Source organism: Podarcis cretensis (assembly GCF_951804945.1).
Source record: "Podarcis cretensis genome assembly, chromosome: Z".
Lineage (NCBI taxonomy): Eukaryota > Metazoa > Chordata > Lepidosauria > Squamata > Lacertidae > Podarcis > Podarcis cretensis.
The window spans coordinates 20,323,371-20,345,718 of record NC_137184.1 but is presented as its reverse complement, the minus strand read 5'-3'; the positions used below and the strand labels follow the sequence as shown (position 1 = coordinate 20,345,718).

General features: G+C 41.9%; 1 protein-coding gene across 2 annotated transcripts in view; it reads right to left on the bottom strand.

Moving 5' to 3' along the window:
- The window catches only part of AR (androgen receptor), a 251,429-nt gene that overhangs the window by 33,961 nt on the left and 195,120 nt on the right, over positions 1 to 22,348 (bottom strand). For both annotated transcript variants that reach the window (XM_079961278.1, XM_079961279.1), the window contains exon 4: positions 15,361 to 15,648. In XM_079961278.1, the coding sequence (XP_079817404.1) occupies positions 15,361 to 15,648 (288 nt within the window). The remainder of the gene's footprint in view (positions 1 to 15,360; positions 15,649 to 22,348) is intronic.

The following is a 22,348-nucleotide window of genomic DNA, read 5'->3' as shown; positions in this document are numbered from 1 at the left end:
TATTGTCCAATCACAAAAATAGCAGATTTTAATTCTTCTCACCCCAAAACATTTTAAAAAGAAATTTACAAAAAATTTCATCCCCTAAAGTGACATGCCCTTGTAGGGTGGCCAGGTTCCTAAGGGTGAGCTTGGAAGAAACCTGTAACTCCCCAAACAAGATAATGCACACAGGAAGCAGCAGTGAGGGTTTCAAGTTGTATGTAGGGGATGTAGTGTGGCTCCGAGTCCAAAGACTGTGACAGCAAATTGCCAGCTTGCTGGTTTGCTTGCCTGCTGCAAGTGTTTCTGGAGAGAGGATGGTTGAGTGGGTAGGAAAGGATGGCATTCCTGCATTGCAGGGGACTGGATTAGATGACCCTTCAGATCCCTTCTAACTCTGCAATTCTATGAGATAGGGCTCCAAAAAGGTGGCAGTAGCAGTTGCTGGAAATGCCACTTGCTGCAGTCACCTGGAGGCTTTTTAATCGCATGGAAACTCAATCATGGGCTTTGAAAAGTTAAAATGCAGGGTGTTCTGTTAAAATAATCTCCCAGGTCTCGTCAGCATAGGAAGCTGCTTCATACTGAATGAGAGGCAGCAGCGGCTCTCCAGAATTTCAGGCCAGGAGCCTCTCCCAATCCTATCTGGAGATGCCATCAGGAATTTAACTTGGGACCTTCTGCTTGCAAGGCAAACACTCTACCCACTGAGATATGGTCCTTTCCCTTCCCCAAAGATCAGCTAGATCACCCACTTGAGCTTCCAGGATAGGGCCTCAGACACAGTTCCGGGGGGGGGGGGGTATTCTTAGATAACAGGCCACCAGCCACACACAGGAAAGGGTCTCCCTCTCTGCTGCTCCCTCCACTTGGTGGTGCAAGGAGGGAGACCCAGGGCTGCTCTTAGCAGGGTAGATGATCTGGGGAGAATTAGGCTGTGTAGAAGGAGCTGCTGAAGATTGCAACCCCTCCCCCAATGCTATTATTTGTCACCAGTGGTTGTTCCTCCTCTGCTGAACAGCAGCTTCAGGTAGGGGGCTAGATTTAGGGCAGTATGAGAGCATGGGGCAGGGATTAACTACCCTGCCCCATGGTCCCGATCCTGATCAGACCTTCCTGCAGTTGCTTTTTTTTTAAAGAGAGAAAGAGAAAGAGAAAGAGAAAGAGAAAGAGAAAGAGAAAGAGAAAGAATAACACATCAAGCTCTAAATTGAACACAAGGCATGGTTTAGCACCCAAAAAAGGAAGAAATGGGGGACGGTGATATGGGTGAGGTTTACAAAAAGCTTGCATTTTTCTGAATTAAGTGGACAGAGAGAATTTCCTCAAACCAGAACTGATGGACACCCCCCCCCCCCCCGTGGAACTGATTGGCCTCCTGATTCAGGACAAAGAAAATGGAAGACTTCGCACAATGAATAATGGATGCACAGAAATTTGCAGCACAAATGATGGTGATGGCTTTGGAAAAGGATTAACCAGAATCAAGGAGAGGAGGAGGTGCTGTTCCTCATGGTAGCTAAGTACAACCAAGTTTAGGGGTGTCATCCCTCTGGAAACCAGTTCCTGGGGAACAAGAGAAGATTGTTGACCTTCACATCCCTGCCTCTTGCTGGTCACCGTAGTAGAGAGGGTTCTTGGCTGGATGGACTCTTTTTAGGTTCTTATATCTTGGCAAGTCCCTTTGCAAGAGAGAGTCCTACAGCTGGGAGGTAGCCACTAAGAGTTTGTTTCCAAGTGCCCTTCCTGTCTGGACATGGAGTGCAGGTAGATATCCTGGCCAATTGTGATTGGATAAGGACAACAGACGGTGGTTTCTCAGGAATATGGTGATCAAGTTGTTAAGGGTACGATGGAGCAAAACCTGTAACTCAAAAAACAAGATGGTATATGTGGAAAACAGTGGTGGGTGTTGCAAATGTGTGGGGTGGGTGGGTCTGAGCCCAAAGGCTCTAGTGGCAAACTTACTAGCATCCAAGAAGTCATCAGTGCTTCTACAGGGGGGTGAGTTGGTGTGCACATGTTGTAGAAGTGAGATTCCTGCATTGCAGGGGGTTGGACTAGATGATTCTTTGTGTCCCTTCCAACTCTACAATTCTGTGATTCGGTTCAATTTTTTTATTCTATGAGATGGGGTTCTAGGCAAGTGACTGCAACAGTTGCTGGAAACACCACCTGCTACAGTCACTTGGAGGCTTTTTCCTGCATTGAATCTCAGTATTCAAAAATGTAGTGATCTATTGAAATCAAATTAAAACTTTAGCACAAGGCTTAATTAAAACAGCCTCTGCAACCTCAGTCTTACTGTGGAGGGTGCTACTGAACTAGATGATGTTTGCTCATTTCATGGGACAGGAAATACATCCTAGATCATGTGCAGACACACCCCTCTCCCAGGGCAACTGGACAGCGCTTGACTTTGTCCTCTGAAGGGGGTACTTGTCCTGGTTCTGGGGAAATGTTGCCAAACATTCATATGCTTGTGGCAAATGGATCATTCTGGCAGTGAACAACTGCAGAAAATGCAAAAAAAAATTAAAGCATGTCAGGGGAGGCCCCCAGTGAGAGGGTTTTTTGTTTTTTTTACAGCCAACAGTACTCCCACTGTGAATGAAATTCTATTGTTGGCAATACTTCAGCCCATTTTTAAATAAACATTTTAAAATAAACCATGGATAATATTCAGCCTCAGAGCTTGGGAAGGATTATTTCATGACTGCTGTGCTATATCACTGGCTCTGATGTAGCTCTAAACCATGGGTTAATATTACGGGAGTGAGCCTTGGACTTGCCCTGAGGTGGCTATGTCCTCACTAACAAAAAAGAGAAACAGCATCACTAAAAAAGAGGACAAAAGCTGGTATAAAACTGCTTATTTATATGTATGGTCAAAAACTTGGAAATACAGGGGACGCTTGGGTTGCAAACGTGATCTGTGCGGGAGGCACTTGCAACACCGCGTCTGCACACACACGGGTTGCAATTCGGTGCTTCTGCGCATGTGCAACCGCCAAAACCTGGAAGTAACCCCATTCCGGTACTTCTGGGTTTCGGAGTGTCCGTAACCTGAAAAACGCAACCTGAAGCGTCTGTAACCTGATGTATGACTGTAATTGTAATGCTTTATATACAACTAGAATCTTGCCATAGTCAGGATGGCTGTGACCAGGTGATCTATGTGCCTTCCAGGTCTACTGTTAAGGGTCTCTTTGAACCAGACAGTCTGTGTAAACGAGAGCACATGGCAATCCTTGCTAGCACAATACCCCCCACAAATGTAAAGAAAAGACTGAAAATATCTTTTGAGCTAACCACAGTTTCCTGTGATGTCAGAGCTTGGAAAACTGGGGTTTGTTCTAACTACATTTAGTTAACTGACCAGGATATAAAAGTATCAGGAAACTGCTTTCTGTGTGTAAAGAAGTAGGAGAGGAGAAGGGAATGTGGAATAATTTGATTATTCTAACATGAAGCCATGGTGATGCCGAACTTGGCGTATACTGAAGATGCTTCTAATTGATTTTCTCCATCAGTGCAAACCAGAATGGGTTGATTTAAATAAAGGTGATTTAAATCAACTGTTTAAACCATGATTTAAATGACAAAGAAAATGCAAATTTAAATCATAGATTTGAATCAGTTTTCCCATTTTGAAACGAATATATTTTCTGAGCAACCATGGAACCTAAGTGCTTGCTCTAATAATGAGAACATAGTGGTTTGCAGCAAAATGGAGCCTTTTAGTAACCAAACAGTGTAATTCAAAGCCCATGTGACTTTTGCACTGCAGAATTATGTCTAATTCTACATGTACACATGCAAGAATACTAAGCAATCTCAAGAGGAGGCCCACTCATTTGCATCCATTGCATCCTCAAATGTATTTCTTTCATATGATAAGTGTTTATAAAATTATGCATGGCGTAGAGAAACTGGCTACAGAAAAGTTTTTCTCCCTTTCCCATAACACAGAAGTTAGAATGTTGGACAATTAAGGACAGACAAAAAAAAAAGGACTTCTTTATGTAGTGCTTAGACATACTGTGGAACTTGCTATTGCAGGAGACAATGGTAGCCACCAACTTGGATGGCTCTAAAAGAGGATTGGAGAACGAAGAACCCCTTGGGAAAAGAAGGAACATTTTTCTCTGAAGCCCAGCTGACTTGGACAAGAATTGACCAAATATGGATAACTAGAGGTCTGGCACCCAAGGTCAGAAAGGTGGAAATCTGCCCAAAAACCTGCTCCGACCATAACACACTGAAAATGGACATGATACTATTACCAACCGGCTCCTTTAGATGGAAGATGAATGACAATTTGTTCAGAGATCAGGAGATTATTAAGAAGGCCCAGAAAGCATTGAAGGATTATTTTGAGATAAATATGAACACTACGGTGGAAAAAAGAACTATTTGGGACGCAAGTAAAGCTGTGATGAGGGGGTTCTTGATACAACAGAATGCTGTAAGGAAGAGGATACAAAATGACAGAAAAGACAAGATTTTGGAGAAAATAAAGGAATTAGAAAAGAAGCTAAGATTAAACCCGAAGTCAAAGCCGATCTTGAGAGAAATTAAACTTCATCAAGCACAATATTCGAAACTGATAAACCAGGAAATAGAGTGGAAGATTAAATTAATGAAACAAAAAACTTTTGAATCGGCAAACAAATGTGGGAAACTGCTAGCTTGGCAGTTGAAGAAGAGACAAAAATTAAATACAGTTACAAATTTGGAAATTGAAGGAAGAAACATTCAGAACCCCAAGGAGATTAGAAAGTGTTTCCAGAAATACTTAAAAAAATTATATACTCAAGGGCCGCAGGACGAGGTTGAGATTAAACAATTTTTGGAGAAAAACGGACTTAAAAAATTGTCAGAAAAAAATAGATTACTCCTGAACAGTAAAATAACATGTCAAGAGATTGAAAATGCCATTCAGAATATGAAATTGGGCAAATCTCCAGGACCAGATGGGCTGACCTCCAAGTATTATAAGACACTAAAAGACTACTTGATACAACCACTGATGGAGGTCAGCAATGAAATTATGGAGGGGAGGAGGGCGCCGGATTCGTGGAAAGAAGCATTCATCACATTAATACCTAAATCGGATTCTGAAAAGACACAACTTAAGAACTACTGTCCCATCTCCCTGTTAAATGTGGATTACAAAATATTCGCAGATGTCCTGGCAAATAGATTTAAAAAAGTTTTAAATGAAGTAATTCATAAAGACCAGGCAGGCTTTCTCCCAGGTAGACATATGTTTGCTAATACAAGGAACATTATTGACATTTTGGAACTTCTGCAAACAGACATAAACACAAAAGCAGTGCTGATTTTTATAGATGCGGAGAAAGCCTTTGATAATATTTCTTGGAAATTTATGAAGGGAAATTTAAAAGAAATGGGAGTGGGTCGGGGTTTTGAGAATGGGATTGAGGCAATATATTCAGAACAAAAGGCTAAATTGATAGTAAATAATGTGGTTACAGAAGAGTTTAAAATTGAAAAAGGAACACGACAAGGCTGCCCGATTTCCCCTTTGTTATTTATATCGGTTCTGGAGGTGCTCTTGAATATGATTAGAGGGGACCGGTTGGTGGAAGGGATTCAGGTCGGAGCGAAACAATATAAACTTAAAGCTTTTGCAGATGACCTGGTTCTCACCCTGCAGGAGCCAGAATCTAGTACAACAAGAGTATTACAATTGATTCAAGATTTTGGTCGGGTGGCGGGATTTAAACTAAACAAACAGAAAACTAAGGTGCTGGGAAAAAATTTGACAGATACAGAGTCGGAACGGTTTCAGAGAGAAACAGAACTAACTGTGGTTAAAAAAGTAAAATACCTAGGGGTAAACATAACAGCAAAGAATCTGAGTCTATTTAAGGATAACTATGAAAAATGCTGGTCTGAAATTAAGAGAGACTTGGATAGTTGGACAAAATTGAAGCTTTCCTTGTTAGGCCGTATTGCTGCTGTTAAGATGAATGTATTGCCAAGAATGTTGTTTCTGTTTCAAACATTGCAGATTGTGGACAAGACAGAGTGTTTCTGGAAGTGGCAGAGAGATATTTCTAAATTTGTCTGGCAGGGCAAAAAGCCCAGAATTAAGTTTAAGATACTAACTGACGCAAAAGAAAGAGGGGGCTTTGCCCTGCCAGACTTAAAGCTGTACTATGAAGCCGCAGCTTTCTGTTGGCTAAAAGACTGGCTACTTCTCGAAGACACTGATGTACTGGACCTGGAAGGTTTTAACAACGCTTTTGGTTGGCACGCATACTTATGGTGTATGACAAGGTTAAGATCAATAAGGTCTTTAAGAACCATAATGTCAGGAAAGCAGTATTTAATGTCTGGACAAAATACAAAGACTTATTGGAAAACAAAACTCCGAGGTGGCTTTCACCTCTGGAAGCTAAGGCCCGAAAAAGACCCAATATGGAGGCCAAATGGCCAAAATATTGGGAAATATTAGAAAAAGATGGAGATAATTGGAAATTGCAGAGTTTGGAGAAAATGAAGGATAAAGTGCGAGACTGGTTACATTACGCTCAGATTAAAGAAGTCTTTAAGAATGATAAAAAGGTAGGGTTCCAGGTGGAGAAATCAAAGTTGGAAACAGAATTGTTAGAACCAAAGACTAAGGTATTATCAAGAATGTATAACTTGCTGTTAAAATGGAATACACAAGACGAAATGGTTAAATCGGTAATGATAAAGTGGGCTCAGGATATTGGGTATAATATTATGTTTGAGGACTGGGAAAGGTTGTGGACCACTGGGCTGAACTTCACTGCATGTAATGCTCTGAAGGAAAATGTAATGAAAATGATATATAGATGGTACATGACCCCAGTTAAACTTGCCAAAATATACCATTTGTCTGATAATAAATGTTGGAAATGTAAAGAACATGAAGGAACATTCTTTCATCTCTGGTGGACTTGCCCTAAAGTGAAGGCCTTTTGGGAAATGATATATAATGAGCTGAAGAATGTATTTAAGTATACCTTTACTAAGAAACCAGAGGCCTTCCTTCTGGGTATTGTCGACCAGAAGGTGTTAAAGAAGGACCGAACATTTTTTATGTATGCAACAACGGCAGCAAGGATACTCATCGCTAAGAATTGGAAAACTCAAGATCTACCCACACTGGAAGAGTGACAGATGCAGCTGATGGACTATATGCAACTGGCCGAGATGACTGGTAGAATCCGTGACCTGGGAGAAGAGAGGGTTGAGGAGGACTGGAGGAAATTTAAGATCTATTTACAAAAATATTGTAATTTGGTTGAATGCTAAGAAGGATGCTAGATCATAAATAATTGCCTACCATTGAATTAGATCTGATTTTGACGCTAAGTGAGATTAAGGAAAATACAAATTTTTTGGAGAATTGCTAGATATTATTTAAACGAGTGGAGATAAGATTGTAAACAAGAGGGTAATTTGCTTGAAAAATTTCTTTTATGTAATGATGTAAGTGGGAGCGGGAGATGTGAGGGAGTCCAAAGATGTAACAAAATTATGTTACAATATAAGTAATGTTGTTTAATATTTACGTATTTGTATTTAAAGAAACCTTAATAAATTTGCATAAAAAAATAAAAAAAATAAAAGAGGATTGGATGAATTCACAGTGGATAAGGCTATCTACTAGCCATGATGGATGTACTCTGCCTCCATGGCTGGAAGTATTGTTGCTTCTGAATACCAATTGATGGAATCCACAGGAGGGGAGAGAGCTGTTGTGCTTGGGTCCAGCTTGCGGGTTTCTCACAGTCATCTGGTTGGCTACAGTAAGAACAAAATGCTGGACTATGTGGGTTGCTGGCTTGATCTAGCAGGTTCTTCTTGTGTTCTTATGTCCAGGATCGAATGACTTCTGCTTCAGGTCAGGGGTGCCAACTTGCATAAAACATTGTGGGGGCAGGTAAGCCACATCCCACATAACTTATCACATGACTCAGTGCACACACACCATTTGAATGGCAATGCCCATCAACTTGGGGGAGGGGCAGGCCCCCTCAAATATTTTATTGGGGGGCCAAAGGGGTCATGGCCCCTAGGAGTTGGCTCCTATGTTCCAGGCAATGGAATTCTAGACCCTTCAGAATCCCATTGTGATTTGTTTCCAAGGCACTTTGATGGCAAAGTTGATCAGTTTCAGTTGATGCATCTTGATGGCATTGGGCAAGTTGCTTGTAACGAAGTGACTACGCATGTGTTCTCTGTGCCTTTTCCTCTTGGGTGACTGAAGTCTGCTGAAGGGATAGGACTGGGTGGAACCAGGTTGCGGCAGTGAATTCTTGGGGGAAGGAGTGGTCCCAACTTTATGGAAGGAAGCAGTGACTTGACCTAAAGAAGCCTATCTCGGTGGATCCATTGGTTTCTGACAACTACTGTCTTGTCACTTTCTTGGGAAAGTGATGCAGAGGATTGCCATGCAGCTGTTGAAAAACACTTGGATGAAACACGGATTATCCTGATCCATTTAGGACAACTCAGTTAGAGTTTATGTGCAGTTATGGAACTGAATTGGCTTTGGATGTCCTTTATTGATCTCTCAGCAGCTTTTGATAGAGTACAACCTCATCCAGAGCACCCAATTGACCATGCTACCCTTCTGGCGTAGTGGTCAGTGTAGCAGACTAAGACACATAAATTCTGACTTCTCTCCCTTCCTCAGTTTTCTAGTCTTGAGTTAAGTTTCTCATATTCATCTGTTAGCATGCAAAAAGTTTGCATGGCGATGTGCACACATTTTGTATTCATTTTTTGTATAACAGATTTGTTTTTATACAATTTTATCTAATACAGTATTGCACGGTGGCTACAATCTGAGTACACAAAAACTTGTATACTCGAACCATTCTCTTGGAACTGTCTCCAAGTGATCATCTTTACCTTTCCGGAGTTGGTTGTGAGCCAAGGAGGCATTGCCCCCAAGCAAGACATAGAACTTTTAAGCTCTCTGACATGCTTAATGGGCTCTGGGTGATTCTCACGAGATCTTGTGGGGCTGCACAAGTTTCCACAAGAGTATCCCAGAGCCCGGTAAGCAAAGTAGAGAGTTTAAAAGCTCTTTCCACTCTGTGAAAATGCTACAAAACAGCTTTTAAGCTCTCTGCCTCCTGTGTGTTTAATTCGTGCGGTTTCAACCAGTCAGCCTTCAACCACATATGGCTGAAATCACACAATTAAATGTATGTATGATGTGATCATACTGTATTCACATTTTTACAAGAAATTTCTCCCTATATAACACCTTTACATATTGCATTTGTGCATGCATTTTGTGTGTGCACTTTCCCCATTTTTGATGACTATATCACAATGTGTGGAGAAGTGCAAATTTTGAAGGGCAGGTGTGTTTCGCTTTAGGGAAGCATAAATTAGGCTTACATCAAAATGTGGACAGAATGAATTTCTCCACCACCCACCCACCACCACCTACCCATCCCTAACAGTGGTTAACTTCATCTCCACGGCTATCTGTGCTTGGAGAGTTATGCTTCTTCCTGCTATAGGACAAAAGATATTCTCCAAAGTTCTTGCAGTGCCAGAAAACTCATGAATATGATGGAAACTAATCAGAATGTGTAGAACACTAAAACCCTTCATTAGCTTAATTGTGACCAGTAATTGTGAATTACGCTGCACTGGGTTGTGGTTCAGGACCCAAGTCCTACCCTGTTTCATTATTCAACAGAAAAGAGACAAAGGTGTTCCCAATTGTCACTCTCTGCTAAGTTCTGGAAAGCTGACTTTCTACCTCTCTGATGTGGTACAAATGAGAAGCAGCCCAGCAGGGCAGCTGTGGTAACACAAGCGTTCTTATTCCTCAGATGTGATCAGGATTCAGCTTTTCCTTCCTTTCCCTCTATTTTCCTGCTGTACCTGTCCAAAGGCCCATTGAGTGTCACTGGAAATCTAAATTGTTGCAAGCTGGGGTGGGGTGGGGAACAGACTGGATCAGGGTGGCCCAACTTTTCATACCAAGTGTTTTGCAAGAGTACTTTGACATGGAATCCATGGGCTGCACACTGCCTTGTTGCATGGTGGATGGGGAGAGTGAAGCAAGATTTGACACACACCCAGCTCTCTCGCCACCTTATCAAAGCTGCTAAGCGAGACGCTGGGCTTTGAGAAGGAGGCACAAGGCTATAGTAGGGCCCCAGAACCCTCCCACCTTCTTCACCAAACTGGGAAAACACTAGGCTTTGGGAAGCAAGCAGGGGGACTCTAGGATCCTGCCAGAGCCCTCATGCCTCCTTTCCAAGAAAGGCCTCAAGGGCTGCATGTGGCCCTTGGACTGCGTGTTGGACCATCTCAGTCTGGATGATGCTCTGAGTTGCTTCCAGTTCTTGGTTCCTTTAACTGTAGGGGTGGAAGATATGAAAGCAAACTTGCCAAACCAGTCTGCTTGGTAAGGTAATGGCTTTGACTGGCTAGTTAAAACACCGTGATGAACACAACCGAAGTAGTTGCTCTATGCTGTAGAACAAATAGGTGGGCCTTTCCTCTATCCCTTTCATCTAACTGTTAAGTAGGAGAAAAGCAGAGATACAGAAAGAGATAAGGAAGGAAGGAAGGAAGGAAGGAAGGAAGGAAGGAAGGAAGGAAGGGGAATATGTGAGCTGAGTTGGAAACCAGACACAGAGATCTGCTTGCTCTGTGATGGATCCAAAGTTATGACTAATGGGGAAGCAAGGCCTGCTGGGATATTAAAGCTGTGAGTTCTTCTGTCCCTTTATTTACATGTGTAAATAAAACCATATTTCCTAAAGACACTATAGTCTGCACTGAGCTTCATTCCAAGGAAACTGAACCCTGGGGAAGCACAGGAATCCCTGGAGTTTCTCACTTCTCAGAGAGTGGGATGGCATGTAACAATATCATTGTTCCTCAGATAGACTTGAGAAATCTTTCCAGTCCACTTGAGGGACTGTTGGAGGTCACATAGTACTTTTTAAGGTGCTTTAACTGCACACCTGAAAATGCTATTAGGCCACTGTCAAGCCATTCCTCCATCAGTGAAATTGCTTCTTAATGGCTCAGGATTTGTTTTTAAAACTGTTTTCTCAGTGGTACCTATCTAGCTGGGAAATCTCTTTAGTGTTAGGCACCAGAGGTTTGACAAGGTAACACTGCCCCACTGGCAGTCCTACCAACGAAAGGGACAATGGGGTTGGACTAGATGACACTTTGGTCCATTTCAACTCTACAATTTTATGATTCTATGAAGCTGATGTAAAGGGAGGAAAATTTGGAATACTGTGTACAGTTCTGGTCACCACACCTCAAAAAGGACATTGCAGAGCTGGAAAAGGTTCAGAAAAAGGCAGCCAAAATGAACATGGGGTGGAACAACTGTCATATGAGGAAAGGTTACAACATTTGGGGTTTTTTAGCTTAGAAAAAAGTTGGACATCTGTTACAAGCTGCAAGGGCTGTTAGAGTTAGTCACTGGAAAGATCTCGCCAGTGTCCAATTGCCATCAAGTGGTATGGGATACAGTGTTACTAAAATTTTTAAATTAACAAACAAGCTGAGCTCAGACTAAGAAAGATAACTTTACTATGGTGTGGTCTGATTTTATAATATTTACTAGCACAAATATTGATATGAAATAAGGTTCGGTTGACGTAGGCTTTCCTTTCCTTTTCACATGATATATAGCAAATGATGCTTGAATTCTTATGTATAAATTTTTAATTTTATTTTGAAATAATCGATTATGAGAGAAATGAGTAACAAACTTACTTGCCTGGTGGATATGATTTGGGCATGGTATACACTATGGTGGTGGTGTTTCATTTATTTATTTTTAAAATAATAATTACTTACTTTTGTTTCCTTAGCAATTTATCAGCTGCCAACCTTTTGTAGAGTCAATTTGTTTCTTTAAAGTGTTTAATAATGTTTTGACAGCTGCAATATTTCTTCTTTTAATTTCTTACAATTTAATAAACATAATTGTTTAAAAAAGAAAAGTTGAATAAGAAGGACATAATAGGGTTAGGGTTAGGGTAAGGGTAAGGGAGGGATTTGAGGAAGTCAACCAAGATGTTTAAAAGGTTGGATTTGTGAAGAATTAAGTTTGTTATTATTGTCTATTTGTTTATTGTTCCCCCCTCCCCACCTTTTTTTTCTTTTTTCTCTTTCCTTTTCTGTTTTTGTGTATCATTTTGCTTTGTGGTTTGTGTTATCACGGTGGAAAATTTAATAAACATTTATTTTTTTAAAAAAACATAATAGGAGTTTATAAAATTATGTATGACCTAGAGGAAGTGGACAGAGAAAAGCTTTTCTCCCTCGTTTCTAACACTGGAACTCATGAACATCCAGTGAAGCTGCTGAATGTTGGAAGGTTCAGGACAAATAAAAGGAAGTCCTTCACACAGTGCATAATTAAACTGTGGAAGTCTCTCTTGCAGGAGGCAGTGATGGCCACCAACCTGGATGGCTTTAAAAAGGGATTAGACCAATTGATGGAGGAAAAGGCTATTTATGGCTACTAGCCACAATGGCTTTGCCCTACCTCTGCTGCTAGAAGGCGTAATGCTTCTGAATTCCAGTTGCTGGACACTGCAGGAGGAGAGATGGCTCTTATGACTGAATCCTGCTTGTAGGTTTGCCACAGGCACCTGGTGAGCTACAGGACTAGGTGGGTCTTTGATCCATTAGGGCTTCTTACATATTTGTGAAAGGATGAAAGAAAGTCTGGGGACAGACAAGAAGACAGAGAGAAAAGGAGAGAGGGAGAGAGTTGGCTACTGGACAGCTGTGTCCTGGGGTTCTGGGCATCTCTCCCTGGAGATCTGATGTGAGGGTACAGATCCGTTGCCTGGGTGGAGCACACCCAACTCTCTATTTGGAGATTTGCAAAACTAGAAATTAAAAAAGACCATCTGCACAGTAATCTCTCATTGCAAGGAAGCCAAACATAGGCAACTTCTTGCTGCTTGAGGCAGAACACCTGACCATACAATGCGTGAATTCAAATATGTTTGTCATGCACACTGGCTCACCAGGGAGCCATAACTGGCTGTAGTTCTTTGTTAGGACTCACTCAAGACATCTTGCTGCCTAAGACAAAGGACAAGAGGGCGCCCTCCCCCCAGGGTACATACAGAAGCCGACTGGACTGTTACCGGAGTGGGGCTGAGTGGGATTTTGAACTCTGGTCTCTCCCAGGATCTAGTCAAACACTAACCAGTACACTGCTCCAGCTCCCCGGTGAATGCACACTTGAAGACAAACCCAGCCTTGCTTCCACGTAATGTTAACTGCCACTGTGGTCAACCCGTGTCTCCCAGCAATCTATCCCTGCCCAGTATAGGAAACAGACACATGAGCACTTCAGTGAACCTTCTCCCTTCAGGTGTGGTCCACATTCTTACAGACATACTATGAGAACACAACCACATGCAGCCTACTGAACTTGAGCAAAGGATGGCAGAAAGGTGTGACATCTCTGGACACCTGAGTTCTTTGTGCAAGTCCCCCAACAAGGAGCCTAGAAGGCAACTCACAAAGTGTGTCCAAGGCAGAGAGCTAAAGTGCTGGTGAAAAGCCCCTGCAAGTCAAGCACCAAGTGGCTCAAGCAGCAAACCAGGATGTATAGACAGAAAGGCAAAAACATTTTCTCCTCTCAGACAAGCCAGGGACACAATTTGTTCTCCATCCCCCACCTATGGGGTTGGTTTCTGCTCGTTAACAGTGGGAACAACCTCATTGGCAGGTTTTTGTGGACCACTTCTCATCATGCAGTAAAGAGTAGCAAAAAGTTTGCAGGTAACTATTACAAGTAAAACAACATCTTTCCCAACATCTGGTCAGTCCCCCTATACTCTGAACTCTTCCTATTGACATCAGGCAGGCACCTTCACTATACACATTTTGGTGCCTGCTAAAAACATACAGTATTTGTTTGGACAATCCTAAACAGATGTGTAGATTGTTAATGTACATTTTAATTCATTTTTAGTTTCCTCTTGCTTTTATATTTCAAGTTTTTTATATCCTAAACAGATGTGTAGATTGTTAATGTACATTTTAATTCATTTTTAGTTTCCTCTTGCTTTTATATTTCAAGTTTATATATATATATATATATATATATATATATATATATATATATATATATATATATTACTGATAATTTTATTGTTCCGCTCTCTTTGTAAACTGCTTTGATGTCCCACTCTAATAACACACACACATTAATTTTTGCAGGGAAGTGTCCCTGCCAGGATTCTGCTTACTCATGCTGGATCTTGTGATGGTTTGATGGTTGTGTCCCAGTTTCAGGAACTTGCAACTTGCATTGGGAGTGTGGGGCTTTTTAACTAATGAAGCCAGGCAAGGGCACTTTGACTTTGTGAATGCAACTTTCTGACATTTCCCAGCAGATCATGTGGACACATTTGAGAATGCTGGAAAACAACTGGGAGAAGATAAAGCACACACTGTGCAGCTTTTGACAGGAGCAGCAAACTAGCAGTGTAAGCATGATGATTTGAGGGTTGTTGCTGTTTTCAATCAATCAGCATATAAATTTTACAAAATAAATAAACATTCTACACCAAATTTGAAGAAAGGTGCTCCTAAAAGTAGGTGCCCCTCACTTCTTTTGACCAAGGAATAGATTCTGGGAAGTGTTTTTTTTCTCTAGATTGTTCGATTTCTGAATTCTTATTAAATGTTGTTCTCCCACTCTTTATCTTAAAAGCTCAGGCAAGCTTCCCTGAGTATCTAGGAACATTTTCTCTATTATTTATTTATTTATACTGATGCATTTCTTAAAATATGTGATTTTTGCATTCTGCTATCTTCCTGACAGTCATTTTAACTGCAGATAATGAAAGACAGCATCTCTTTAATTGCCAATAATGGAATGCAGATCACAAAAGAGGTGCAAATTGTGTGCTTTGAAAATATTTGCCATCTACTTATTTTGAATAATCAACAGTATTCAACATTGTTGTTTAGAACGAAACCTGTCCCATTTGTAAGCCGTAAATAAGAGACCCCGGCAAGAGGAACCTTGCATTGAAGAAGCCGGAAAAACCTAAATTTCTCTGGCTGAAAGTGATGCAAGTCAGCAGAACGAGGCACATAGCTGATGCAGTATAAATACACTGACAGTCACCTTATCATGCTTAGAGAGACCCAACCTAAATAAGCAAGGGCAACCACAGCAGAAAATATATTTGCACCATAACACGAAGGGAGATGGGGCTTTTGTACTGTTTTCTGTGATGTCTGATCTTCAGATAAGGAATAGATGCATGCGAGAGAGAGAGAGAGAGAGAGAGAGAGAGAGAGAGAGAGAGAGAGAATGCAAGAGCTGTTCCTTACCTGGCAAAGCCTTGGCCCACTTCACAACATGCACCAGGTGCCTCTCGCCCAACTCATTCAAGCTGGTCAAAAGGGCAGCAAAGGAATCAGGCTGGTTGTTGTCATGGCCAGCACACACCACGCCTGGCTCGATAGCTTCCAGGACATTGAGGAAGATGGGCTGGCACTCCAGGCTCTCAATGCGTGCCATGGCCATCTTTGGAGCTTGCTCCTCTGTAGGGCTGGAGGGGCCCGCTGCTTCCCCTTCTTCTTGCATCTTCAGGTTTCCCAGCTTCTTTAACTTGCGGGCTGCAGCAAGTAACAAGAACAAAAGAACTGAGAACAGAAGAAGAGCCTGGTTCGACCAGGCCAGTGACCAATCTAGTCCAGAATCCCGTTGTTACAATGGCCAAATACCCCAAAGAACAGCCACCTTAGTTAACTATTGCAGCCTCCAGAGGGAACAAGTTCCATAGCTCAACTATGTGCTGTGTAAATAAGTTTAGTCAGAAAACTTGACTCTGTGGGCCAGCTGAGACCCCCATTCAGGTCAGCAATCAGCACACAGAAGCTGATGGAGAAGCTCATAAGAAGTTGTTGATGGTGGCTCCCACTTAACAGCAGGTAGCTGATGAGAACCTGCTGCAGTGTGCTGAATGGCCACCTGTCAGGGATTCTTTAGCTGCGATTCCTGCATTGCAGAGGGGTGGACAAGGTGGCCCTTGGAGGTGTCTTACAACTCTACAATTCTATGATTCTATGAATGTGGGTGTTGGCAAGCCAAAACAACTGCTCAAGCAGCAACCGGGGCAGTGGTGTGATGGTTGAATTCTGGGAGCTTCTAAGGATTCACTGAATGCACAGCCAATAGGCCTAGAGATGGCATGGGCAGGATTTTCTTGCAATCACTGAAATTGTTGTGGATACACCATAAGATAAGCCAACCACCTAGCTTCTGCTAGGACTTTTGGCTTCTCAGCCACCATAAGACTGTCCCCCCCCCCCCAGCCATGACAACTACTGGTATTACCTATTGTCTTTAGCCAATTAGAACATCTCTAATTAGAGGCATTATTCCTACAAATACCCCAGTGGTGCAGCGTGGGTTACCAGTGACCAGGGCTGCATGGAAGGGGAGAAGGGAGGGAAACGGATGGAGTATGCATGTGCATTCAACTGCCCAATGGCATCCGTGTCACCTGGAGATCACAGCCACAGAGATAGTAAAAGAAGAATAGTTCCATTGTCTGGAGAGATCACTTCCTGGTTCGCATGGAGAATCCGTTTTCAACGGAGTCCAGCGATGGAAGCGTAAAGCTGTACTGAGGCAGCACCGGGTGTTGAAGATTTGCGCACCTGACAATTTTGCATCTGGGGCAACTACCTTTTTTGCCCCATCATGCTAAGCCACTGGAATACCCTGCTTGGGACACACAACAGACAATTATTATTATTATCAATTTATATATTACCCACCCTTCACCCTAAGGTACCAGTGTGGGTAAAAGCACTAAAAACAATATTAAAAGCAATTTAAAACAGCAAGGATCCCTATAAAACCATATCATTCAGCATCAAGGAAATAATGCCGAAGATAATGCAGAAATGGTGCAGAACCCCAGTTAAACTTTCCTATATGCATAAACATACTTCACCTATGTCCTGGACTCCTGGTGAGGGTGTGGGGACAGAAGGAGCTATAGGCACTTGTAGTGGACATGCCCAATTGTGGTAAATTTTAGGGCAGAAATGTTTAATCAGATAAGTAACGTTGCAAATCAGCATGTCACCAAGCCTCCAGAGCTTGAGTTACTGATTCTGTGTTTAAATGAGAATCAGAATTTGGGGGATAAATCACTAATTGGATTACTATTGGTGGCTGCATGTAGGGTTATAGCCACACTCTGGAATAACTTGAATTATGCAAACATTTATTAATGATTGGAAGCCCCTTATGGACTTTTTTGTACTAAAAGGAAGATGAGCCAGAGATGTCTGGGTTTGAAGACAGAGAAAAATGTCTGTTTACAGCTCAGCCAGTAGAGCATAAGACTCTTAATCTCAGAGTTATGGGTTCAAGCCCTATGTTGGGTTCAAGCCCCATGTTGGTCCCTTCCAATTCTACAATTCTATGTTAAGAGAAAAGTTAGAAGTGACTATGGAGCAAAGGTTTTGCATTTGTCTATAAAGCTGGTAGACGGAGAATAGCAAGTCTTTATTTTCTTTTTTCTTTTTTATGTTAAAAAACACCTCATATTTGATGTTAACTGTTGTATATTGCTTCTTTTTTGTTTTTTCAAGCATTAATAGAAACTTTTTTTTTTTAAAAAAAGAATTGATTCATCTATAGCATTTCTATCCCACCTATCAGAACTCACTATGAAGTTGTTATAGTAAGTGCCACACTTTTAACATTTGGGGGGAAAGGTGCTGACGCTGCATACCCCAGAAAGAAAGCACTGCCACTTTTTCTTCCAGGGAGCTCAGGGTGGCCAACACAGTTCTCCCCTGCTTATTTGATCCCTGTTAGGCAGGTTAGGTTGAGAGGCTGTGATTTGCCCAAGGCCACACCCAGTGAGCTTCATGATGGCAAAGTGAGGGGATTTGAACATTGGTCTCCCCCAGGTCCTAGTCTGAAACTACACCACACTGGCTTTCCACCTAGATATGTGTGGCTGGACCTCTCTCCTGGAAACCTGCAAAACAGAATGGAACCTTTTCATAATCTCTCCTGCCTAAGCTCTGATAAAAGAGAGAACAGGAACCAGAGAAAAGAAATCCCAGAGAGATGACAGGTTGCTTCAAGGTGGCATTTAAGCAGACCCTGTTCCTAGCAGACAGCAACCTTCACAACACAGACCTTGCATCATATTACACAGGAACAGGAACAAAACACAAGGAAGCCTGTGATTACGACTCTCTAATTGTCTGAAATAGGCTGTTTATTGCATTTATTTATTTATTTATTTATATTCACTCCTCAGTGTCTGCATTAATATTTGGCAATGCTTGTAGCTGTAAAAGAAAAGGTCTGCGGAGCCAAATTTTGTTATTCTAGACAGAAAACAATGACCATTTTATCCCTCCGCATCAACCCCCAGAAGTGTGCCAGCTTGGGGGGTGGGCAATTAGGTAAAGCAGAGAGGGGTGGAGAAGAACCCTGATTGCTCGATTTCAGCAAGAGAAAAAATAAAATGAAATGTGCTGTCCTTGGGGTTCTGGCTCCCAACATTAAACGATACTTATCTGAAACTTCCTTTGGCAATAATTAGAAAAATAAGCCTCCCGACGTAAAAACGTCAAATCAAAGAGCAGCCCTGTAAATCAGTGCAAAAGCTGATCTTTTAAATAATATGCTTTGGATGATCTACAGTAACAGCAATTAAGGGAGGCTCTGTAAAAATGGGAACAGGGCAATAAAAAAAGGAGAGTGAGTAAGCTTGGAAAAAAACAAGAGCAGAGTGCAGGGTGATATATTCTGGCAGTAATTTCTGTTGGACAGAACCAAAGAGAAAGAGAGAGAGGGAGGGAGGGAGGGAGAGTGATAGTGAGATCTACTCAATCCCAGCTCCCACCAAAGTTCAGGATACAGCCACATCACCAAGTTTTCCAAGATCAGCAGCTGGTGCATTGCTTAGCTTAGAGAACATTTCCCCTTGAGCTCCTCTGTCAGGCTAGAGCAGCTGATCTGTGCTTCCCCTTTAGCAGAAATAGCCATAGCTGAGCGGCTAGTCAATCCCCGCTGGCATCTCAACATTGCTCTTCTTGCCTGCTGGATCAGGCCAAAGGAAGCCCATCTAGCCCAGCATCCTGTTCTCACAGTGGCCTCACAGTTGCCTCCAACTGTGGAGGGCACATCATAACCATCCTGGCTAGTAGCCATCGATAGCCCTCTCCTCCTCCATGAATCTGTCAAATTCTCTTTTCAAGCCATCCAAGTTAGTGGCCTCCTGTGAAGGTGAATTCCATAGTTTAACTCTGTGCTGCGTGAAAGGAGGATTCCTCCTGACCATGCCGCAGTTTAAGCAGCCCGCAGTCACGCTCACAGCCGTGCTGATTGGACAGCTGGGGGGTTGACGTGGCTAGGAGTCATCGTGATGTGGGAGGCATCCCTCCGCCTTCCAGCCAGGTCACTGAGAGGACCTGGATGCCCAGCTGCAACACCTCCCACCAGGGAAGGTGAGCGGACTTAGAGAGAGAGAGAGAGAGAGAGAGAGAGAGAGAGAGAGGGAACTTATCTACTTATTCATTTCTTTATTTTTACCTCACCTTTCCCCCTGACAGGCCTCAAAGTGGCTTATAGAGAAAAATAAGAACTGTTAAAAACACAGGGAAAAAATAATTTAAAAACAATTAATTTTTAATTTTTTAAATTAATTTTATATATCACCCTTCATTGAGAGACCACAGGGCAGTGTACAGCATAAAACACAAAATACATTATATAATAATAGTAAAAGGAAGAAAAGGACACCCCCTCTCTTTAAAAGACTGTAGATCATTAACAGCTGAAGGCCTGGTTGACGAAGAATGTTTTTGCCTGGGGAGCCACTGCAAAGAAGGTCCTGTTCTCATGTTGCCACCCTGTATACTTTCGGTTGAGGGAGCCATGCATAATTTTATAAATTCTTATCTGCAACCTTTCTTCATAGGAGAGTTGCTCCACCCCCCTTCATCATTTTGGTTGTCCTTTTCTGAACTATTTCTAACTCTACAATCTCCATTTTGAGGTAAGGTAACCAGATCTCTAGGTAGGGCAGAGAGAGAGACTCTTGCCTGAAACCCCGAGGGGCAGTTGCTGGTCAGTATAGACAATATTGAACAAGATGGACCAATGGTATGTCTCAGTCTAAGAATCTCTGTGGGAAACCATAGCAGTGATCATCAACACCCAACCAAAAGGTCGCTTGCGAAGACCCAAGCTTGCCCAGTCACATGGAAAGGAATCATTTCCCCTGAATCAGCACACACGTTTTCCAGATGTGAATATTCTGTAAATCAGCCGTCACCAATCTGGGGCCCACTGTATATTTTGAATGGCAACTTGAGCCAGCCACCACAAAGCATAAAGTTTACACTAGTGGTTCCCAAAGAGGGGAGTGGGATTACTGAGATTGGGGGCACTATATGCTAATGGGAAAGTGGCAGGAGTCGCTGGAGATGTCAATGTCTATCAGACCTTGAAAAGCTTGTATAGATGGTACTTAACATCAAGTAAATTGGAAAAAAATGTATAAATCCAAATCAAATAAGTGTTGGAAATGTAAAGAGAAAGAAAGTTCTTTCTTATCATATGTGATGGTCTTATAGTAAGGTTAAAGCTTACTGGGAAATGATATATAATGAACTGAAAAAGATGTTTAAAATAACGTTTGTAAAAAACACACACCAGAAGCTTTACTTATGGGAATTATAGGGACAGAAATACCCAAACTGTATAGAAATTTACCGTATTCATGTATGTGGCTACAGCGGCAAGAATGTTACTTGCCTCAAAATGAAAAGAAGAAGTCCCAGCCAAAGAAGAATGGATACAAAAACTTAAGGAATATGCAGAAATGGTGAAAATTACCGGAAAAATAAGAAATCAAGATAACAAATTATTTATAAAAGAATGGAAATTGTTTATTGAATATTTATAAATAAATTGTAAACAGATAAGAACACTGGCAGAGTATTGTAATAACCTGCAGTTTTATAAGAATATATATTTAAAGTAGATGAATAAATGAGTAAATTAAGTTAATCTGAATATGCAGAAAATATTAAAAATAAATTTAAGGAACTGCAGAAAGAGGGGGAAGTCAAGTTCTGAAATGTTAAAATGATTATAAAATTACTGAAATGTATAAAACTGAAAATCTTAAATAAAGTAATAAAAATAAAATAAAAACTTGCATTGTTGGATCAAGTTCATCAGTTTTATTGGATTAATTAAACTAAATAGTCTTAACTGGATTTTGAACGAACGTGCAATAAATTGTTCCTGGATTGAATTTTACTGGTTTACTATCTTCCTTAGGGGGTCATGCAAATCACTGTTCTGAATAATGATTTTTTTAATAGGGTTGGGAGCACTGGTGGATGAGTTTGTGGAACTGAGGGGGAGATGGCCTCCAAAATTTGGGAACCGTCGCTTAGATAGAAAGCAGATAAACATCACTACCTTATGCCACAGTTTCCAAACATTGCCAGAAACAGGTTTAGAAAAGCATTTGCAAAAGCAATTTTAATTTGTTGCAATCATTTGTTTATCTAGAGCAAGTTTGCTGTGGGACAACAGATGAAAATGAAATAATAATAATAATAGGAAATTTTTCACCCAAGACATTGCATCATGTTACAATGCAGTGGTGGAACGTGGGCAGAAAACTCTCTAGGTTTAAGAGCTTTTGGGAGCTATATCCTCCCAGCTCTAAACATCTGTCCCACGACTTCCGGCGAGGCAGCATGGCGGCTGCAACAGCAGAAAAGAGCTCCTGAAGCCAGCCAGAGTAAAAGGCTCTGTCTGGCCGACTCCCGGACTCCCAGGACTGCTGCCGCCAGCACTGCCAGCAGAGAGGAATTGGGGGTGCCCGGGGGTCCATCAAAGGAGCCAAAACACCCCCCCAGGACTGAGATTGAGCCGGAAAGGCACCCGGAAAGGCACCCGACCACCCACCCCAACAGCTAAGAGGAGCTCCAAAACCAGGAGGACAGTGCAGCCAACGCAGAGAGGGAGAAAAAGAAGAGAAAAGGGGGAAAGAAGGAGAAAAGGAAAGAAAGAAAAAAGAGCCCCAACTTTACTGCTGCTTCCCCCCATCTCTGCCAACGGGAAAGAAGAGGAGAGGTAGGTGAGCACGGCTCCGAAAAAACAGGCTCCGAAAAAACACGTGGCTGAGCCAACGGGAGCCTACCCCTCCGGAAAACAGAGGAAAACCGCATGACGAAGGAGATCGCAGAAAGGAAGAAACTACCCTCTTCCCCCCCCTTTTTTTAAAAAATATATATCCTTTTTTAACCCCTTCCT